Source organism: Erinaceus europaeus, chromosome 2, assembly GCF_950295315.1.
Source record: "Erinaceus europaeus chromosome 2, mEriEur2.1, whole genome shotgun sequence".
Classification (NCBI taxonomy): Eukaryota; Metazoa; Chordata; class Mammalia; order Eulipotyphla; family Erinaceidae; genus Erinaceus; species Erinaceus europaeus.
In genome coordinates, this window is record NC_080163.1 from 35,316,788 (window position 1) to 35,335,691 (window position 18,904).

General features: G+C 39.4%; 1 protein-coding gene across 1 annotated transcript in view; it reads left to right on the forward strand.

Annotated features, from left to right (window-relative positions):
• SLC22A4 (solute carrier family 22 member 4) overlaps window positions 1-10,827 on the forward strand; it is a 65,974-nt gene extending 55,147 nt beyond the window's left edge. Inside the window, exons 9-10 of the mRNA XM_007519929.3 lie at window positions 4,731-4,866; window positions 7,867-10,827. Of these exons, the coding sequence (XP_007519991.1) occupies window positions 4,731-4,866; window positions 7,867-7,942 (212 nt within the window). The 3' untranslated portion in view covers window positions 7,943-10,827. The remainder of the gene's footprint in view (window positions 1-4,730; window positions 4,867-7,866) is intronic.
• Window positions 10,828-18,904: the final 8,077 nt, after the last annotated feature.

Below are 18,904 nucleotides of genomic sequence, written 5' to 3' on the forward strand. Positions count from 1 at the left end.
TGGGTTTGAACCCCTGGCTCCCCACTTACAGGAAGGGTCACTTCATAAGCGGTGAAGCAGGTCTGCAGGTGTCTTTCTCTCTCCCTCCCTATCTTCCCCTCCTCTCTCAATTTCTCTCTGTCCTATCCAACAACAACAAAAGAAATAACAACAACAAAAAAGCTAAACAACAAAGGCAACTAAAGGGGAAAATATGGCCTCTAAGGAGCAGTGGATTCATAGTGCAGGCACTGAGCACCAGCAATAACTGTGGAGGCAAAAAAGAAAAGAGAAGAGAAGAGAAGAGAAGAGAAGAGAAGAGAAGAGAAGAGAAGAGAAGAGAAAAGAAATAATAGTCAACCCATATCTGTGACCTTGGGAGAACTAATTCCAATGAAGGGAATGTGGACACAGAACTCTGATGGTGGGAAAGGTGTGGAATTATACCCCTGTTATCTCATAATTTTGTAAATCAATGTTAAATAATAAAATTTAAAAAATAATCTGGTGAGTAGCCCTGATATGCATATATATATGTGTGTGTGTTGGGTAGTATGCCAGCTCCCCCTGGCTTCTGTCTCTAATCTTAACTAAGCACCGGTATGCCTGTATGGGATTGGTTTGATCCCATTCAAAGCTGCGGTCTATTTACATAAATCACTAACTGTACACCACCCTCCCTCCCTCCAGGGCATTGGTGGTTCAGTGGTAGAATTCTTGCCTGCTCCGCCCCCTCTCCTTGTCACACCCTGATTTTCACCAGTCACTTTTCTCTCCACCCTCTCTACCTCACATCCTGTTCACACCCTACTTGGAAAGTATATATAAGGACAGGATTGTTCGTTTTAGTTTAGTTTAGCTCGGCTTAGATCGTGCTGCATTCAGCATGAATAAAGAGATACTGCCTACAGCCCAGCCATGAGTCTCTGGTCATCTGACTCCTGCCCATGAAGCTCAGCCCGACATATATGCATATGATTTTACAACACTGAAAAAGCTTGATACATCAGCATAGTTTTCCATATATATGTATTTCCTTTATCTTTTTAATTATCACATAATCTTTTGATATATGTTTACATAAGTGATTTATTTGACTAGTCCTATTAAGTGAACATTTAGGCCATTTTCAGGTTTTTACTATTATTTTATTTATTTATTTATTTATTTAGTTAGTTATGAAAAAGATAGGAGGAGATCAAGAATCAAACATCATTCTGCCACATGTGCTGCCAGGGATTGAACTCGGGATCTCATGCTTAAGAGTACAGCACTTTACCCACCGAGCCACATCCTGGAGCACTCAGGTTTTTATTATTTCAAAGAACACTATAATGAAAATTTCTCTATACTTCTATGCCTTTTGCTTCATATGGTTAGACTCACAAGAGTGAAATTGCTGGAGTAATTCAAAATGTTTTATATATAGTTCTGGATTGACTTGGAAATATTATAATTTAGACTTTAACTAATAATGTGTCTGTTTCTTTATGCTCTCATCAACAGTGAAAATCATCAAAATTTCAGATCATTGATAATCTGTGAAAAATAGATACATTTGCATTCATTGCTTTCATTTCCATATCTTAACTGTGGATAAGATAAAGCATGTCTTCATAAATTTCAAAACATTTTAGTGAGTAGACTGTATGGCTTTTGCCCAGCCTTCTAATGTTTTATTCCTGTTTTCTTTTTTATTTGTGAGACTCCTTTATAATGGAAAGAAATTGACTATGTGTTGTAAATATTTCTCATAGCTTATAATTTGTATTTTGAACTTATAATATTTTTTACAATGCATAAGGTAGGTTCTAGTTAGTCTTTTTTTTTGTTTTTTGCAGAGTTGGGCTTCATGCACATGTAATCTTAGTGGCCCAGGCTGCTTTTTCATTCAGTTAGTCAGAGAGAAAAAGAGGAGGAGAAACACCCCAACATCCGAGTTTCCTGCAATACTATAGCACCTCCCATGTGAAGTCAGGTTCAAGCCTGGACTGCATGCAAGGCAAAGTATACATCCTACCCAATGAATTATCTCTCTGACTCAATTTTAGCATTTTTATAACTAAATTTCTTAATCTAGAATAACACTAAGTGGGGCTTTTGTGGAATGTTCATTAGATGTAGCCTCTGTCTCTCCACACCTAATCCATATTATGGACTCCTACTAGAAAGAAATGGGCATTTATTCCTTATTCTTTCAAGTCATCTATTGATTACTTACTAGTATACACACACACACACACACACACACACACTTCCAATGGTAAATCAACATATGAAATTTTAGAAAAGTAAAAATTCACAGGGGCCTGGTGGTGTAGCACCCCATATAGCACACATATTATTACATGCAAGGGCCTACGTTTAAGCCCCAGGTCTCCACCTGCAGGGGGGAATCTTTATGAGTGGTGAGTCAGTGCTGCAAGTGTCTCTCTTTTTTATCCCCCCTTCCCTCTCAATTCTCTCTGTCTCTATCAAAAGAAGGAAGACAGAGAGAGACTGAGGGAGAGGGAGAGAGAGAGAGATGAAAACAGGAAAGAAAAACGAAAGAAAAATGGGGAGGGATATGACTACCAGGAGGAGAAGAGTCCTCCTGAAGAAATTGAGTCCTAGCAATAACCCTGAAGACAGTAAAAATAAAGAAAATAGGGAGTCGGGAGGTAGCGCAGCAGGTTATGCACACGTGGCCCCCTCCGCTCCCCACCTTCAGGGAAGTCGCTTCACAGGTGGGGAAGCAAGTCTGCAGGTGTCTTTCTTTCCCCCTCTCTGTCTTCCCCTCCTCTCTCCGTTTCTCTGTCCTATCTAACAATGATGACATCAATAACAACAATAATAATAACTACAACAACAATTAAAAAAACAAGGGCAACAAAAGGGAAAATAAATAAATATAAAAAATTTAAAATAATAAATAAAATAAAAATAAATTACTCTAAGGCATTACAGAGGAGAATATTTTCCTACCTTAAAACATATTCTACACAGCTGCCATGAACATCACCTAGGAAAGCACTTTATACAAAGAATGGTGTCATTTCCTCTTTATTTGCCCCTGTACTTTGAAGCAGTGCTGGTGTTGTCCAATGGTGGGCCATTTGTACATGAGACATTGAGGCAACTGAGACAGAATTCTTTATGTTATCACAGTTTAATCCTGTTAGTGACATAGAGGCCTCAAAGAAACTCCAAGGTGATTATTATATTTTTTGGTCAAATAAAATACGTGCATGTACTATTTCTCTATAGTTTCTTCATGCAGGATGAGGATCTACTATCCTCCTATTTGAACTGGAAAGACTTGGAGTGGTTCTTCCAATTACATATAAAACCAAAACATGAATACTTAAAAAAGAAACCAGGGTCAGGAACATAGGTCAGTAGTAGAGTTTATACCTGGCCTGTGTGTGGCCTTGGGTTCAGTCCAACAGACCATATGATAGAACTGTGTTCTGGTCTTTCTCTCTTTCACTCGCCTTTTCTTGTTCTCTTAAAATTAAAAAATTTTAAGAAAAAGGACTCAGTGGCCAGGTGGTGGTGCACCTGGTTGAATGCACATGTTACAATGCATAAGAGAAGGTTTGGGTCCCTGGTCCCTACTTGCAGGGGGAAAGCTTTGTGTGTGGTGAAGCTGGGATGCAAGTGTCTTTCTGTCTCTCTCACTCTTTATCTCCCCCTACCCTCTTGATTTCTGTCTCTATCAAATAAATAAAAATAGTTAAAAATTTTTTTAAAAAAATTAAATTTTAAAAAAGGTTAAAAAAAAAAAAAAAGCAAGGGACTCTGGGGAAGGAGAGATAGGATGGGTCACTGAGATCCTGGTTTGTCTCCTAGACACCAACTGAAGAGAATGAGAGGCTGCACCTATGAGTTGAAGACTATACTATAAGCCATTAACCTCCAGTAATTTTTTTTTTTTAGTTTTAAAAGAAGAAAGAAACCAAATCCAGATGCTGTCACACTGACTGACATTTATTTATGTTTTATTTAAATTGAACATATTATCTAGATTAAAAAATTTTTTAATTTCATTTTTTAATTATCTTTATTGGATAGAGACAGCCAGAAATCAAGAGGGAAGGGGGAGATAGGGAGGGAGAGAGAGAGACAAAGAGACACCTGTAGCCCTGCTTCACTACTTGCAAAGATTTTCCCCTGCACATGGGGACTGGGGGCTCAAACCTGGGTCCTTGTGCATTGTAACATGTACATTCAATGAGGTGCGCCACCCCCCGGCCCCAAAAAATGATTTTCATCACTCTGTGGAACTCATTCCACTGTAGCCTGCTTGCTTGGACAAAAGCAAAGTTCACACCAATCACAACAACCAGAACCTGTCCCTGTAACATTTTGGCTACTCTCTTTCCCTTTATATTCTACCATCTCCTGTTTCCAATTACCTACACCAGAGGAGAACTTTGGTAAGCAAAGACTTTTATCAAAGGAATGTCCTTCCCACATGATTGGATAGTATATTAGAGGATCCCAGAAGACATGAAATACCTTGTGATAATCAACTCAATTAGGTAAATATGGAAATGCAAAGGCTATGGCAACTGCAAAAATATAATAAATATAATATAATATAATATAATAACAATGATATTTTGTATGCATTTTTTTCTGAAAATGTTCAGATGTAAATCTGCTTTCAAATACTGCTAGCTCTTATTTGAAAATTATAAAAATGTTTCACAAAAGCATTTGGAGATTTTCTGTAGCTCATTGATGTTCTTACCTGCCATATCTTACAGGTGAGCACAACAGAATTCTGCCCTACATTCTCATGGGCAGTCTGACTGTCTTGATTGGAATCATTACTCTTTTTTTCCCTGAAAGTTTTGGAATGCCTCTACCAGAGACCTTGGAGCAGATGCAGAGAGTAAAATGGTAAGTATAACTTTTAAAAATGATGCCAAAATTCCTCAGAAGAAAAAAATAAATATGCAAGAATATCTAGGAAAGTTCTGACAAAGAAGTAGAGAATGATTCTATCAGAGCTATAATAACAAAGCTTGTTATGAGATAGTGGTGATTAAAACAATGTGGTAGTAATATAAGAAGTCAGTGGATTACAGTGGGGTTCAGAATTGGGTCCAGGGAAGTATGAACATTTAGTGTATGATAAAAAATTGTAATTCAGTGTCTGTGAGGGAAAGTTAGAATCCTCAGTAAAAGGTAATAGAACATTCAGTTAGCATTTTGAATATATAAAATCTTAAATCTGACTTCAGATTACATCAGGATAAATAACAGAAAAATTAAAATATGGGTCTAGAAATGTAAAATCATAGATGTACCAGTAAAAACAAATATTTTTATAATTATAGATGAGAACATTCTGAGATTGATATAAATAAACAGTCATAAAGGAGGTTGATGTTTCTGATTATATAATTCAGATACTGTCTGCACAGCTAAAAAGGAATCATAAATAAATACAAAGGTTCACAGGTCAGAGGAGAATTTTTGCAACACAATATAGATAAAGAGTTCATATATACAATATACAGAAAGCTGTTAGCAACCAGCAGGAAAAAAGCAATTCAATAAGGAAGTAACAAAGGACATGACTAAGCAGTTTACAGATTTCAGTGGCAGGTATATACAGGAAAAATATGGTATCTGTCTTAGTAAAAAATGCAAAATAAAAATGATTCACTATTATTTGTGGGTCTATAAGATTATGTGAGTGATTTTCCTCCTGATACTGCTCAACTCTAATAACTAATTCAATTCTGCTATTAACTACCAGAGTTTGTATCAGGCACCACAGGTCGAAGGGTTCAGTCCCATGAAACTCTTCAGAAGCCAATTGCAAGTAGTAGACTCCTTCATTACCCATGGTTTTTTCCAACGAGGCAACAAAGTTGGGTATTTCTACAACTGTCCTCCTCAAAGTTAGTACTTGGCAAGATTGACTTGCAGAATTCAAGAAAGCACTACTTACTTATACCAATTTATGATACTAGTGATAAAGTGGTATCGGTGTGGAGATAGAGTGGTACACAGAGAGAGGTCCAAAAAGGGCCAGAACTCAGAAGTGCTGATGCTGTGAAGTTGGGCAGTGCCACGTGAATGTGCTTGTTGACCTGGAAGATCTCCAAACTCCATTGTCTAGGTGTTTGTGCTGAAGTTTTCTTCACATAATTCTGATCAATTATTAATTCAATCTCCAGGGCCCCCCAACCTCTCTCTCTCTCTCTCTGTCTCTCTCTCTCTCTGTCTCTCTCTCTCCCTCCCTCCCTCCTGGCAGTTAGGAGATGGGACTGGAAGTTCCAGGTGTCCACCAAGCCTTAGTCATTCTAGTGACCATCCCCATCCTGAAGCTAAGGGCCAGCTGAGAGTTGGAATCAAAGACCAGGGAGATAGACTGTGGCACACCAGGTTAAGTACACTTAGAAGGAAGCTCAAGGATTGGCGCAAGGATCCAGGTTTCAGGCCCCTCTCCCCACCTGCAGAGGTGGGTGGGTGGAGGGGGAGAATGCTTCACAAGTGGTGAAGCAAGTCTGCAGGTGTCTTTCTCTCTCCATCTCTATCATCCCCTCCTTTCTCAATTTCTCTCTGTCCTGTCCAATAAAATGGAAAAAATGGCCATCAGGAGCAGTGGATTCATAGTGCGGGTACCGAGCCCCAGTGATAACCCTGGAGGAAAAAAAAAAAAAGAGTCAAAGACAAGACATTCTAATTACCCCCAGTACTAGTATTCAAGAAATTACAAGGCGTTTAGGAACTATGCATCAGGAACCAAAGGAAGGAAAGACCAAATACCTGCTTTTTCTTTTTCTCCTTCTTCTCCTTCTCCTCTTTTCTTTTTCACCCTTTCTCTCTCTCTTCTTTATCTTTCTCTTTCTGAGCCAGGACCTCCTACAGATGTGATTTCACTGCTCCTGGACCAACTTCTTCAGAAAGAGAGACAATACAGCAGGCAGTGGCACACCTGGTTAAGCACACATAGTACAAAGTGCTAGGACCCACACAAGGGTTGGGGTTTGAACCCCTGGCCCCCACCTGTAGAGGGGAAGCTTACAAGGGGCAAAGGAGATTTGCTGGTGTCTGTCTTTCTTCTCTCTCCCCCTTCTCTGTCAATTTCTCTCTGTCCTATCAAACAAAAATAGGGGAGGGGTGTGGCCACCAGGAGCAATTGGATTCCTAGAGCAGGCACCCAGACTCAGAAATAACCCTGGGGGGGGGGGGGAGATACACAGTGCTGAAACTATCCCCCAGTGCTGTGAGACTTCCATGTGCCCATGACACAAATCTAGGGTGTGTGTATGAAGTTTTTGGCTAGTTAGTGTTGATATTGAAGTAGTTGGATGAATAAGAGTCAGCAACTTTCAAAAATGGATATTTGCTGTGCGTATTGTGCCATGGATCAAAATCCATTCACACATGGACTTACCTTTACCAAGTCCAGGGACTAAAAACACTTTATCTTATACAACAACACAATGGCTATATGTATAAATCCTATATAACAGATAGGAATAACAGATAGGTTCAGTCAAAACTAGGTAATCTGTCCAAAGTAGATTTGGGATTTAAAGCCAGGAGGTTTTACTCTAGAATCTAACATTTTTCTGACCATACCACTTATCTTGTAAATGTCTGCAGTCTGAGTTATAGAAACATGATTTGGTGTAGGGGCAGGAATTAGCTTACCAGATAGAGTGCAAAAGGGTTTAAAATGTGAGCTTTTTATGCTAATGAAGAAAAGGGCTCCAAACATCCAATATTATTAAACATTAGTTCTAGACTCATAAGGTTCTTATTAGAGTTAAAAATAACTACTTGGTCATTGGCTGGAGAAATGTTTTCCAATGTCAGTTTGGCATTTTGAGGAGGGGAGTTTGAATATTTAATTTTCCTTAGCACCTATCTTATTTTCAGGTTCAGAACCGGAAAGAAAACAAGAGACTCAATAAATAAAGATGAAAATCCTAAAGTTTTAATAACTTCATTCTGATAAAATTTCCACTCTACTTGGTTACCTAAAACAAACAGATACATAAGACTCTGAAGAAACCAAGTTCTTTCCTGATGAAATGGATTTATGGACTACAGTGACTGACACTAAAATCAACCTTGTTACTGAGAAATACATGTTATATTGCAAACTCTGGGCAACTGTTTCAAATAATCTTAATTTTTTTTTTAGAAACAGATCATTTTTAGAGAATTCTCCTTACTAAATAACTTGATGAAATGAATTTGTAAGGTTTTTGAAAATGTGTGTTTCTCAAGAACTGGTAAATTTCTATAAAAATTAATACTCATTTCCAAACATAAAGTACTATCCAAATAAAAACAATGCAGTTGTAGTAACACAAATTATGTGATGAGAGAAAGAGAGAATTCATTGGCTTCGATGAATTCAAAATTATAGTTGGTTTCTAAGGCAGACTCACATACTTCTGTGATGAAATTATTGTATACAATATTCCCATCCAGAATGTTTTATACACTTCTTTGAAAAGAATTCATGGCAAATTTTAATTAAATGTATATTAAAGTGAAATGCAGCAAAAGATCAAATAGTCTGTCTCATTTAGGCTATCCATATTTTATAGAGAACTAAAATGGACCAAGCAGGGCTCACCAAGTAGGACTTGTGACTTGCAGTGATGCAATGCATACAAACCAGGTTCAAATCCCTTATATGGGAATGCCAAAACACCAGGAAAAACTCTGGCCTCTCTCTGTGTGTATCTTTCTGTCTCTGCCTCTCTCCATGAAAAAGTTGGTCTGGGGAGGAGGGATGCGGCTGGTGAAATAGCTCACTTGAATAGTGTGCTGCTTTGCCATGTGGGTGACCCAAGTTGAGCCTGCCTTTGGTGTTGTTGCATATCTATCTATTATATCTATCTATCTATCTATCTATCTATCTATCTATCTATCTATCATCTATCTATTTCCCCTTCTCTCTCCTTTCTTTCCTCCCCACATCATAATAACAACAATAAAATGTTGACCTTGGAGCAGTGGAATCATGCATTTGAGATCTTGCCTCTGCAGAGGGGGTTAGGAGGGGGGGGTGGGGTAGGGGGATGGGACAAAAGCAGTTCTTAACTATGGTACCAGTGGTTTGCCTGACTCTTGGCAAATAACCCCACCATCACCACCCCCTTTTTTTTTTTCCAGATAGAAGGAGTAAGGCAGACAGAGGAGGAGAGATACTACAAAGTTCTACCACTTGGGAGACTTCCCCTTTGCATAATGTTCCCATGTGTTGGCAGGTATGAGGTAATGAACAAGTTCTACCAAGTGAGCCATCTCCAGGCTCCCGTTTGGCCCTTCTCAGAGGGCCAGCAAGTCACCTTCTGAAGAGTTGAGCTTTTGAGGTTCTAGCTTGGTCCCATCTCTCTGTGTGTCTCTGTCTCCGTTTCTATTAGAAAAAATCAGCCCAGAATGGTGAAGTCCCAGTGACAACTCTCACCCCCAAAGGAACTAATTTATGTGAGAGTAGCATGGTGACAAGTTATGGACATTTTAACAAATCCATAGCTAAGATACTCTTGTAGAAACAGAGAGTCCTAAGGTCATTGTTTTCAATTTTCTGTTTTTGAATTAGTGAATTAATAATGGTTTGCAAGATTATAAGATTATAGGGATATAGTTCCACACTGCACCCATCACCAAAGTTCTGTGCTTGCCCCCACCCCCATATACACACAGTAACTACCATAATTCTCACGAAGTCTTAGAGACAGTTTGGTTACTTTTTTTTTTTTTTGCCAGTTTGTGTGTTTCAACTCTATATTCCACATACAAGCTAAACCATCAGGTAGTTGTGTTTCACTTCCTTATTAATTTCACTAAGCATGATCACCTCCAGATCCACCCATTTTGTCCCAAAGGACACAATATCATCTTTTTTTTTTTTAACTGCAGAGTAGTATTCAGTTGAACATGTGTCTCATAACTTCTTTATCCAGTTGTCTGTCAATGGGCACTTAGATTGGTTCTACTCATTGGACATTGTGACTAAAGTTGCATATGTCCCTTTGAATTAGTGTTTTTATATCCTTTGATGTATGTCAATGAGAAACATTGCAGGATCATGAGCTATTTCCAGTTGTATTTGTTTAAGGACTCTCCATGGTGTGTTCCGAAGGTGCCTGCACCAGTTTGCATTCCCACCAACAGTGTAACAGAGTTCATTTTTCTCCAAATGCACACCAACATTTGTCATTTCCTGTTTCAATGATGTAAACCATTCTTACAATTATGAGACTGTGTATCTCATTGTGGTCATAACTTACATATCTCTAATGATAAATGGCATAGAGCATTTTTTCATATGTCTATAGGATATATATATATATATGTGGACATATATATATATATATATCTTAAGATAACTGCTTATTCATATCTTTTACCCAGTTTTGAATTGGGTTATTTGTTGTTGTTGAGCCATGTGATTTCTTTATAGTGGTTTGATATCAATATCTTGTCAGATGTGTAATATGCAAATAGCTTCTAATTTCTTTGTTGCCTTTTTATCCTCATGGATTTTTCTTCTGATGTGATGAAGCTTTTCAGCTTAATATAGTCTCATTTATTTAGTTTCAGTTATTATTATTATTTAGTTTTTTACTATTCAGTTATTATTATTATTTAGTTTCACTTGCTAATGGGCTTAAGTCTCCAAATACATCTTTGATGTTAAAGACCTGACGTGTGTCACTGGTGTTTTATTCTATGTATTTTATAGTTTCAAATCTAACATCCAGACCATTAATCCATTTGAGAGTATGGTGTTAAGTGATGGTCTCTTCACACCTTTCTACATATGACTGTCCAGTTTTCCCAGCACTGTTTATTAAAATGTCCTTCTCTGACCACTTTGTCATGTGTTAGATGTGTGAGTTTATTTCTTGGCTCTCTAATCTATTCCATTGACCTGAGCACCTGTTTCTTATTACAGTACTACACTGGTTTTTTTCTAAAAAAAAAATTAATTATCTTTATTTATTGGATAGAGACAGAAACTGATAGGGTAGGAGGAGATAGATAGATAGATAGATAGATAGATAGATAGATAGATAGATAGATGGATAGATAGATAGAGAGACCTGTAGCACTGCTTCACCACTCACAAAGATTTCCCTCTGCAGGCACAGAGATAGAGGCTTGAACCTGGATCCTTGAGTATTGTAACATGCGCTTAACCAGTTGCACCACTACCCAGACCCTGTTTTAATTACTATTGCTTTGCAATATAAACAGAAGTTAGGGAGCATGAAAAAATGTTAGCGTGGGAGCAGTTAAGTTATATATGCACTGATACCAACAAAATAAGTAAATAAATAAAGAAATGAATGAACATAGTACATTCACTATGAAGAACACACCACTTCCTCAAAAAGGTTGAACATGGAACTACTTACTATATGATGCAGCAATCCCAGTTCTGGGAATGTGCCCAAAACAATTTAAGGAAGGTTCTTAAAGGGATATTTGCATACCTATATTGGTCACAATATTATTCAAAATAGGCAGGATCTGTAAGCCAACCAGATGTACTTCAACTCATCAACTAATGAATGAATGGATAAAGAAAACGTGGTATATTTACATAGTGGAATATTATTCAGCATTTAAAAAGATCATCATATGCTATGATATACTAAGTCTCAAAGTATTAAGTGTAATAAGTCAGTCACAAAAGGAAAAATGCTGTATGATTCGCCCATATGAAATTTCTAAATTATTAGTAGTAAAAGCAACAGAAACAAAAAGTAGGAATACGGTTTTGGTGGGAGAGAGTGAGAGTTTAGTGACATCTAGTTTTGTCATATGTTCAAACTGACATATGTTTTGGAACCATACGCTTAAAATGGTAAAAACTGTAAATTCTAGAGCCTAAGAGTTGACTGGTAAAGCCCATGTCTTGCATGATTGAGGCCCTGAGTTTAGTCCCTAGCACTGCATTAAGTAGTATAGTGGTGCTCTGACCTCTCTCTATCTTTTAATTAAAATAATATTTAATAATATTTTTAAAATATCAGTATTTAATATGTCTTTTTAGCCACTGCCTCCCACAAAACTAAGTATGAAAATAGTTACATGAGTAATGATGTCCTGAAGAATAAATAGTATAGGGAGCCAGGCAGTGGTGCACCTGGTTAAGTGCATATACTACAGTGTGCAAGGACCCAGGTTCAAGTCCCTGGTCCCCACCTGCAAGGAGAAAGCTTCACAAGCAGTGAAACAGAGCTTCAGGTGTCTCTATCTCTCTCCCTCTCTATATTCCCCCTCCGCTCTCAATTTCTCCATCTCTATCCAATAATAAATAAATAAATAAATAAATTTTGTAAAAAGAATAAATAATGCACTGCCTTTAAAAGTAGACTTTAAAATTTCTGTTTATTTATTAATTTATCTGATAGGACAGAACGAAATTGAAAAGGAAAGGGAGCCAAGAGAGAGGCATGTTGTTAATCGCACAAGTTACCATGCACAAAGAACTAAATTGGAGCCCCGCCCCCATACACACACACCAGCCTTCAGGGGATGCTTCACAAATGGTGAAGTGGGTTTGTAGGTATTTCTCTTCCTCTCTTCCTCTCTCCCTCTCTGTCTTCCTCTCCCCTCTCAATTTCTCTGTCCTATCTAATAAAAATAGAAAATTAATAATAAAAGGAAAAATTGGCTGCTAGGAATGGTGAATTCATAGATTAGGCAATAAGACTCAGTGATAGCCCTGACTGCAGGAGAGAGAGAGACACACACACACAGAGATAGAGAGAGATAGAGAGAGAGAAAGAGAGACCTGCAGTACTACTTCACTGCTAGTGAAACCCTACCCCCTGCAGGTGGGGACTGAGGGGCTTGAACTCAGGCCCTTGTGCTTTGCAATATGTGCACTCAACCAGGGGTGTCACTGACTAGCTCCTAAAAGTAATTTCTAAGGATTATTTTAAATTTGAGATCTATTTATTATTACATTAACCAGGGGTGGTTAACGGATTACAGTAGAGTTTTTGTTTTATTGCCATTCAGGTTACCACTGGAGCTTGGCACCAGCGCTATGAATCCACCATTCCCAGAGGCTATTTTTTGTTGGTATGCTTCTATGACCCCTTCTGTTTCATTGGTTTAATCCCCCCTGCTTGACACTGTATTCTATTTACATAACCACTGTTAACTAAGCACTGCCCTGCCTGCAGGGCATTGGTTTAATCCCCATTGGTTCATGATGTCTTTTTGCTCCGCCCCCTCTCATAGTACACCCTGATTTGCACCAATCACTTTTCGCTCCACCCTCTCTACATCCCATCCTGTTTCCACCCTACTCGGCGAGTATATATATAAGGACAGGATTGTGATTAGAGATAGTTTAGATGGCTTAGATTGTGCTGCATTCCACATGAATAAAGAGATACAGCTCAGCCATGAGTCCCTGGTCGTCTGTCTCCCGCCCACGAAGCTAGCCCGGCATAATGGCGCCCGAACAGGGACTGGCAATTTTTTCCTTTTTCTTTCACCCCTTTCTATTTTATTTGTTAGGACAGAGGGAAATGGAGATGGGAGAAGAGATAGAGAGGAAGAGAAGAAGCAGACCTGCTTAACTGCTCTTGAGATAAGCCCCTTGCAGGTAAGGAGCAAGGGCTCAAACCTGGATCCTTGTACATGGTAGCATGTGTGCTCAACTAGTGCACCACCACCCGGTCCCCACAGTAGAATTGTTGACACAGGAGTACAATTTCTGATATCCTTAAGACAGGTGTCTTCAGAAATACTTTCACTCTCCAGCTTAGGTAATTTTCTTTTTATTTATTTATCTTTATTTATTGGATAGAGATAGCCAGAAATCAAGAGGGAAGGGGAAGATAAAGAGGGAGAGAGACAGAGAGACACCTGTGGCACAGCTTCACCACTCATGAAGCATTCCCTCTGCAGGTGTGGACTGAGAACTTGAGCCCTGGTCCTTGCTCACTGTAACATGTGTGCTCCACCAGGTACGCTACCACGTGGCCCCGCTTAGATAATTTTCCATCATCATACACCAGTACTGAGGGGTGGAGGGGCTTTGGGGTAGAATATTTATTTACTTATTTATTTTATGGGGGGAGAATCAGAGTACTACTCTGGCATATGCAGTGCAGAAGGTCAAAGCAGAGGCCTCATCTTTGTTAGTCTAATTCTCAACCATCAGTTCACCTCCTTGATCACCAAAATTTTAAGTTTTTTTTTTTAAAGATGAAAGCAGAGAAGACCTAGAGGCAAAGAAAGATGGAGAAAGACCACAGTACTGAAGCTTCCTTCAATGTAGTGGAAGCCTGGCTGGAACTTGGGTCACACATATGGCAAAGTAGCACACTACCCAAATTAGCTATTTTGCCAATCCCAGAATTCTTTCTTTTCTAAGATTTTTTTTAAACTTATATTTATTTATTTATTATTGGACAGAAATGAGAGGGGAGGGAGGATAGAGGGAAAGAGACAGAGAGACACCTGTAGTCCTGCTCTACCACTCATGAAGCTTTCTTCCTGCAGCTGGGGATCAGGGGATTAAGCTCAAGTCTTTGCACCCTGTAATTTGTGCACTTAACCAGGTGCTCTACCACTTGGCCCCAGAATTACTTCTGATAATATAATTTTAATATTTCCTCATCCATAAATGAATAAAGAAAATGTTGTGTGTTCACATAGTGAAATATTTTCACACTGCATATGCCAAAGTAGTGCTCTGGTTCTTCTCCATAAGTTAAGCTACTCTTCACCCTGAAGTCTCCCCCACCATCCCTACACACACTTATGACTGGTGTTAAGATACTCATGACATAAAGCAAGTAATAAATATAGTAGTTAATATTATTATAACATTAACCAAATAATGAATGAATGAATGATGCTTAATATGCATTGAGAACTAGCAGGAAATTATTGATTGCAGGAGAGAATTCTCACCCCCACTGGGTTATCCTCAGACTGGTTGACTAATCAAAACAGCATTGAACAGATTATCAAAGGAAATTTTAACTTAATAATGAGACCTTAATGAGGCAGCTACAATAATTACACAGATCCCATGTCCTGGGGAGCTAGAGGCTTACATTCTAAAGCAGAGAAGTTGTAAGGGAGCCTGTGTGTGCTGAGTGGCAAGCAGAGCGACTTCACATAGCAAGGAGGAAAGACTTATTCACTCTGAAAGTAAAGATGTGTATCTCAGCTAAAAAGGATACATTCAGGGGCCAGGCAGTAGATACCAGGTTAAGTACACATAGTGGGTAGCCTAAGGAACTGCACAAAGATCCAGGTTCGAACCACCACCCTCCCCACCTGCAGGATGGTCACTTCACAAGCAGTGAAGCAGGTCTGAAGGTGTCTATCTTTCTCTCTTCCTCTTTTTTCTCCCCCTCCTCTCTCAATTTCTCTCTGTCCTAGCTAATAAAATGGAAAAAAATGGCCTCCAGGAGCAGTGGATTCATAGTGCCAGCTCTGAGCCCCAGCGATAATCCTGGAGGTAATAATAGTAATAGTAATAATAATAATAAGTGTTCGCTAATAAGCCTACAATTACATGATACCCCCAGATTACATTCCAGATCATAAAAGGAGCTGTGATCACTACTTTGTTTATGAAAAGGAGTAAGTGACTAGAGAGGAGATAAAAGCTTATCTTTAGCTTCCATGGTCTTCATTATTCTCAATTCAAAATAATTTATATGCCAGAGTGGGAAATCTTGAGGAGACCAGCTTTGAGTACCTTGGGGCTGGGGACCTGTCCAACCATCAAGTGTCAGAGTATGAAAAAATATGCTTCAATGGTGGAATTATAGCTTGTTTATATGTTGGGAAAATTTTTTGTAGTTTCCCACACTTCAGAAATGTTCCACAAACAACAGTTATTACTTGTATAATCATAAATAAATTGAACAACAACAAAAATAAAATTCACTGAATTACTAAGTTCAAAGTCTTAGGAAGCAAAGATAAGGAATGTAGAATCCTTGCTCTCAGTGGACTCTGTCTAGACAGATCATAAACTCCTAATTGACTGACCTCAGCCTCCAGCCAAGTGCCCCTTCCTGGGGTTGAACTCTGTGCAGCTGAAAGCCAGGTCAAAGTCATTCTCTCCCACCAGACCTGGAGTCCATCCATTTCTCCTTTTCATTGCGCTTGAGCAGCAGTCACCTCTACCCTGATTTACACTCAGCCAAGATTGTTCTGTTGAGGGAAATTAGCTTATCACTAAGGTTATATTTAACAGACTGCTGAGTGGATTGTAAAAAAAAAAAAACGTAAATTATGAAGCTCTGAACTATCACCAAATACTTTTGTTGGCAAAGTCTAAAATGTGATTTCCAGAAGGTTTAAGACCATCTTTCTCCAACACTATAAATTTAAATCTGCTCCTCAAATAGTTAGATTCTACTGGGCTGTTGAAAAAGTCATGTTGTAGTTTTCTATGTCTTGCTATGTAAAAATGCATCATGAATGTTCCAACATTCTGTGCTCCCTGATTCCGCAAACCCCACCATTCTCACCCTCCCAATACTGCTTTCTTTGCTACCGTGTTCCCTGAAACCCCATTCCACTGTGGCCAGAAGACTTTTTTTTTTGCCTTCAGGGTTATTACTGGGGCTCAGTGCCTGCACCATGAACCCACTGCTCCTGGAGGGTATTTCTTCCCATTTTTGTTGCCCTTGTTACAGCCCTTGTTGTTGTCATTATGGTTATTGTTGCCATTGACAGAGAGAAATTGAGAGAGGAGGGGAGATGCGGGCTAGCTTCGAGGGCAGGAGACAGGTGACCAGGGACTCATGGCTGGGAACGCAGTTCAATCTTTATTGATGAGCAGGGATGCAGTGCAATCAATCAATCTCCCTTCATTAGAAAATCCTGTCCTTTATATATTTTCTGAAGCGGAAGTGTCAGGAAGAGGAAGTACATAGGATGGGGGTAAGGAGAAGGAAAAAGTGTGCGAACTAGTGGGTGGAAAACAGGATGTGACTAGGAGAGGGGGAGGAGTGGTAAAAGAGCACGAACCAGTGGAGGTTAAACCAGTGCAGGTCTCAAACAAAACAATGATTATGTAAATAGACCACAGCGTTAAGCAATGCAAGTGAACCTAATGTGATGATCAAAACAGAAGGGGTCTTAGAAGCAGAATTAGAATCAGACCAAAAGGGAGACAGAGAGGGAGAGAGAAAGATAGACACCTGCAGACCTTCTTCACCTCCTGTGAAGTGAACAACCACCCTGCAGGCAGGGAGCCTGGGGCTCGAACCTGGATCCTTACACCCATCCTTGCACTTTGCGCCATGTGTACTTAACCCGCTGCACTACCGCCCGACCTCTAGAAGACTCTTCTTTCTCTTTGAAGCATGTCATGGATTGCTGTCTCCACGTTCTCCCCACCTAGGACAGAAACCTGTCATAGATCATGGTCCTATTTTTCAAATGAAGGCTGTTCCTTTTCTACTTTCCATTAACCTCTGAGTCAACTAACTTCTCAGCACTTTCCTTGCTCCCCACTGATGTTTTCAAATCATGATTTCTCTCCTTCCCTCAGTAGAATAAATCCTTTGATCTTTGTGTTCTACCCTTCTTGTTGCTGCTACCAATAATCTTCCCAGTTGCTTATCCAGATGATGTGAACTCTCAGGAGCCCAAGATATTGATGACCTTTGTGCAATAGAAAATGAATAACCCTATATCTCAGTCTGAGATTATTTGACCTTTACCTGTACCACAATCTCTTCCTGCCATGGGCACACCCTGAACACCTTCATCAGTCACAGTAACCTCACCTCCTTGTAGGACTTCTTCTTTTCCTTTTAACCTTTCAGCTCTAACCTTGTCTTTCTCTTCCAGTTTATGCCTCAGTTCATACAAACTATATATATATGTGTGTGTGTGTGTGTGTGTGTGTATATACATTATTTATTTATGAAAGGAGACATTAACAAAACTGTAGGATAGGAGGGGTACAACTCCACACAATTCCCACCACCTGATCTCCATATTCCATCCCCTCCCCTGATAGCTTTCCCATTCTCTATCCCTCTGGGAGTACTGACCCAGGGTCATTGTGGGTTGCAGAAGGTGGAAGGTCTGGCTTCTATAATTGCTTCCCTGCTGAACATGGGCGTTGACTGGTCAATCCATACTCCCAGTCTGCGTCTCTCTTTCCCTAGTAGGGTGGGTCTCTGGGGAAGTGGGGCTCCAGGACACATTGGTGGGATGCCAGCATGATATATATAATTTTTTAATAGGCAAAGTCTATAGACAAATAACTCACTTTGACAGTGTGCTGCTTTGCTATGTATGAGACATAGGTCAAAGCCCAGTCCCCACTGCATTGGAGGAAGTTTTAGTGCTATGGTCTTTCACTCTCTTTCTCTCTGTCTCTTTGTCTCTATATGAAAAAAAGGGAGAGCAAGGCGGGCTGTAGCACAGATATGTTAGGTGTTCATGGCACGGAACACAAGGACCCATGTAAGGATCCCGATTGGAGCCCCCAGCTCCTCACCTGCATGGTGGACTCTTCACAAGTGGTGAAGTAGATCTGGAGGTGTCTTTCTCTCCCACTCTCTGTCTTCCCCGCCTCTCTCAATTTCTCTCTGCCCTATCCAACAACAACAACAGCTATGACAACAGTAACAATAACAACTACAACAAACGCAACAAACGGGGAAAAATAGTCTCCAGGAACAGTGGATTCATAGTGCAGGAACTGAGCCCCAGCAATCCTGGAGGAAAAAGAAAAAAGATGTAAGCAACCCAAGTATACATCAAAAGATAAATGGAAAGAAACTGCCACATATACATATAGAGGAATATTATTCAGCCTTAAAAAGGGAGAAATCCTGACACATGGAACCAGCACAGGTGAACCTTAAAGACATTATGCCAGGTGAAAAAATTCAGTCATAAAAGGACACTGTATGATTCCATTTTGATTAATTCCTAG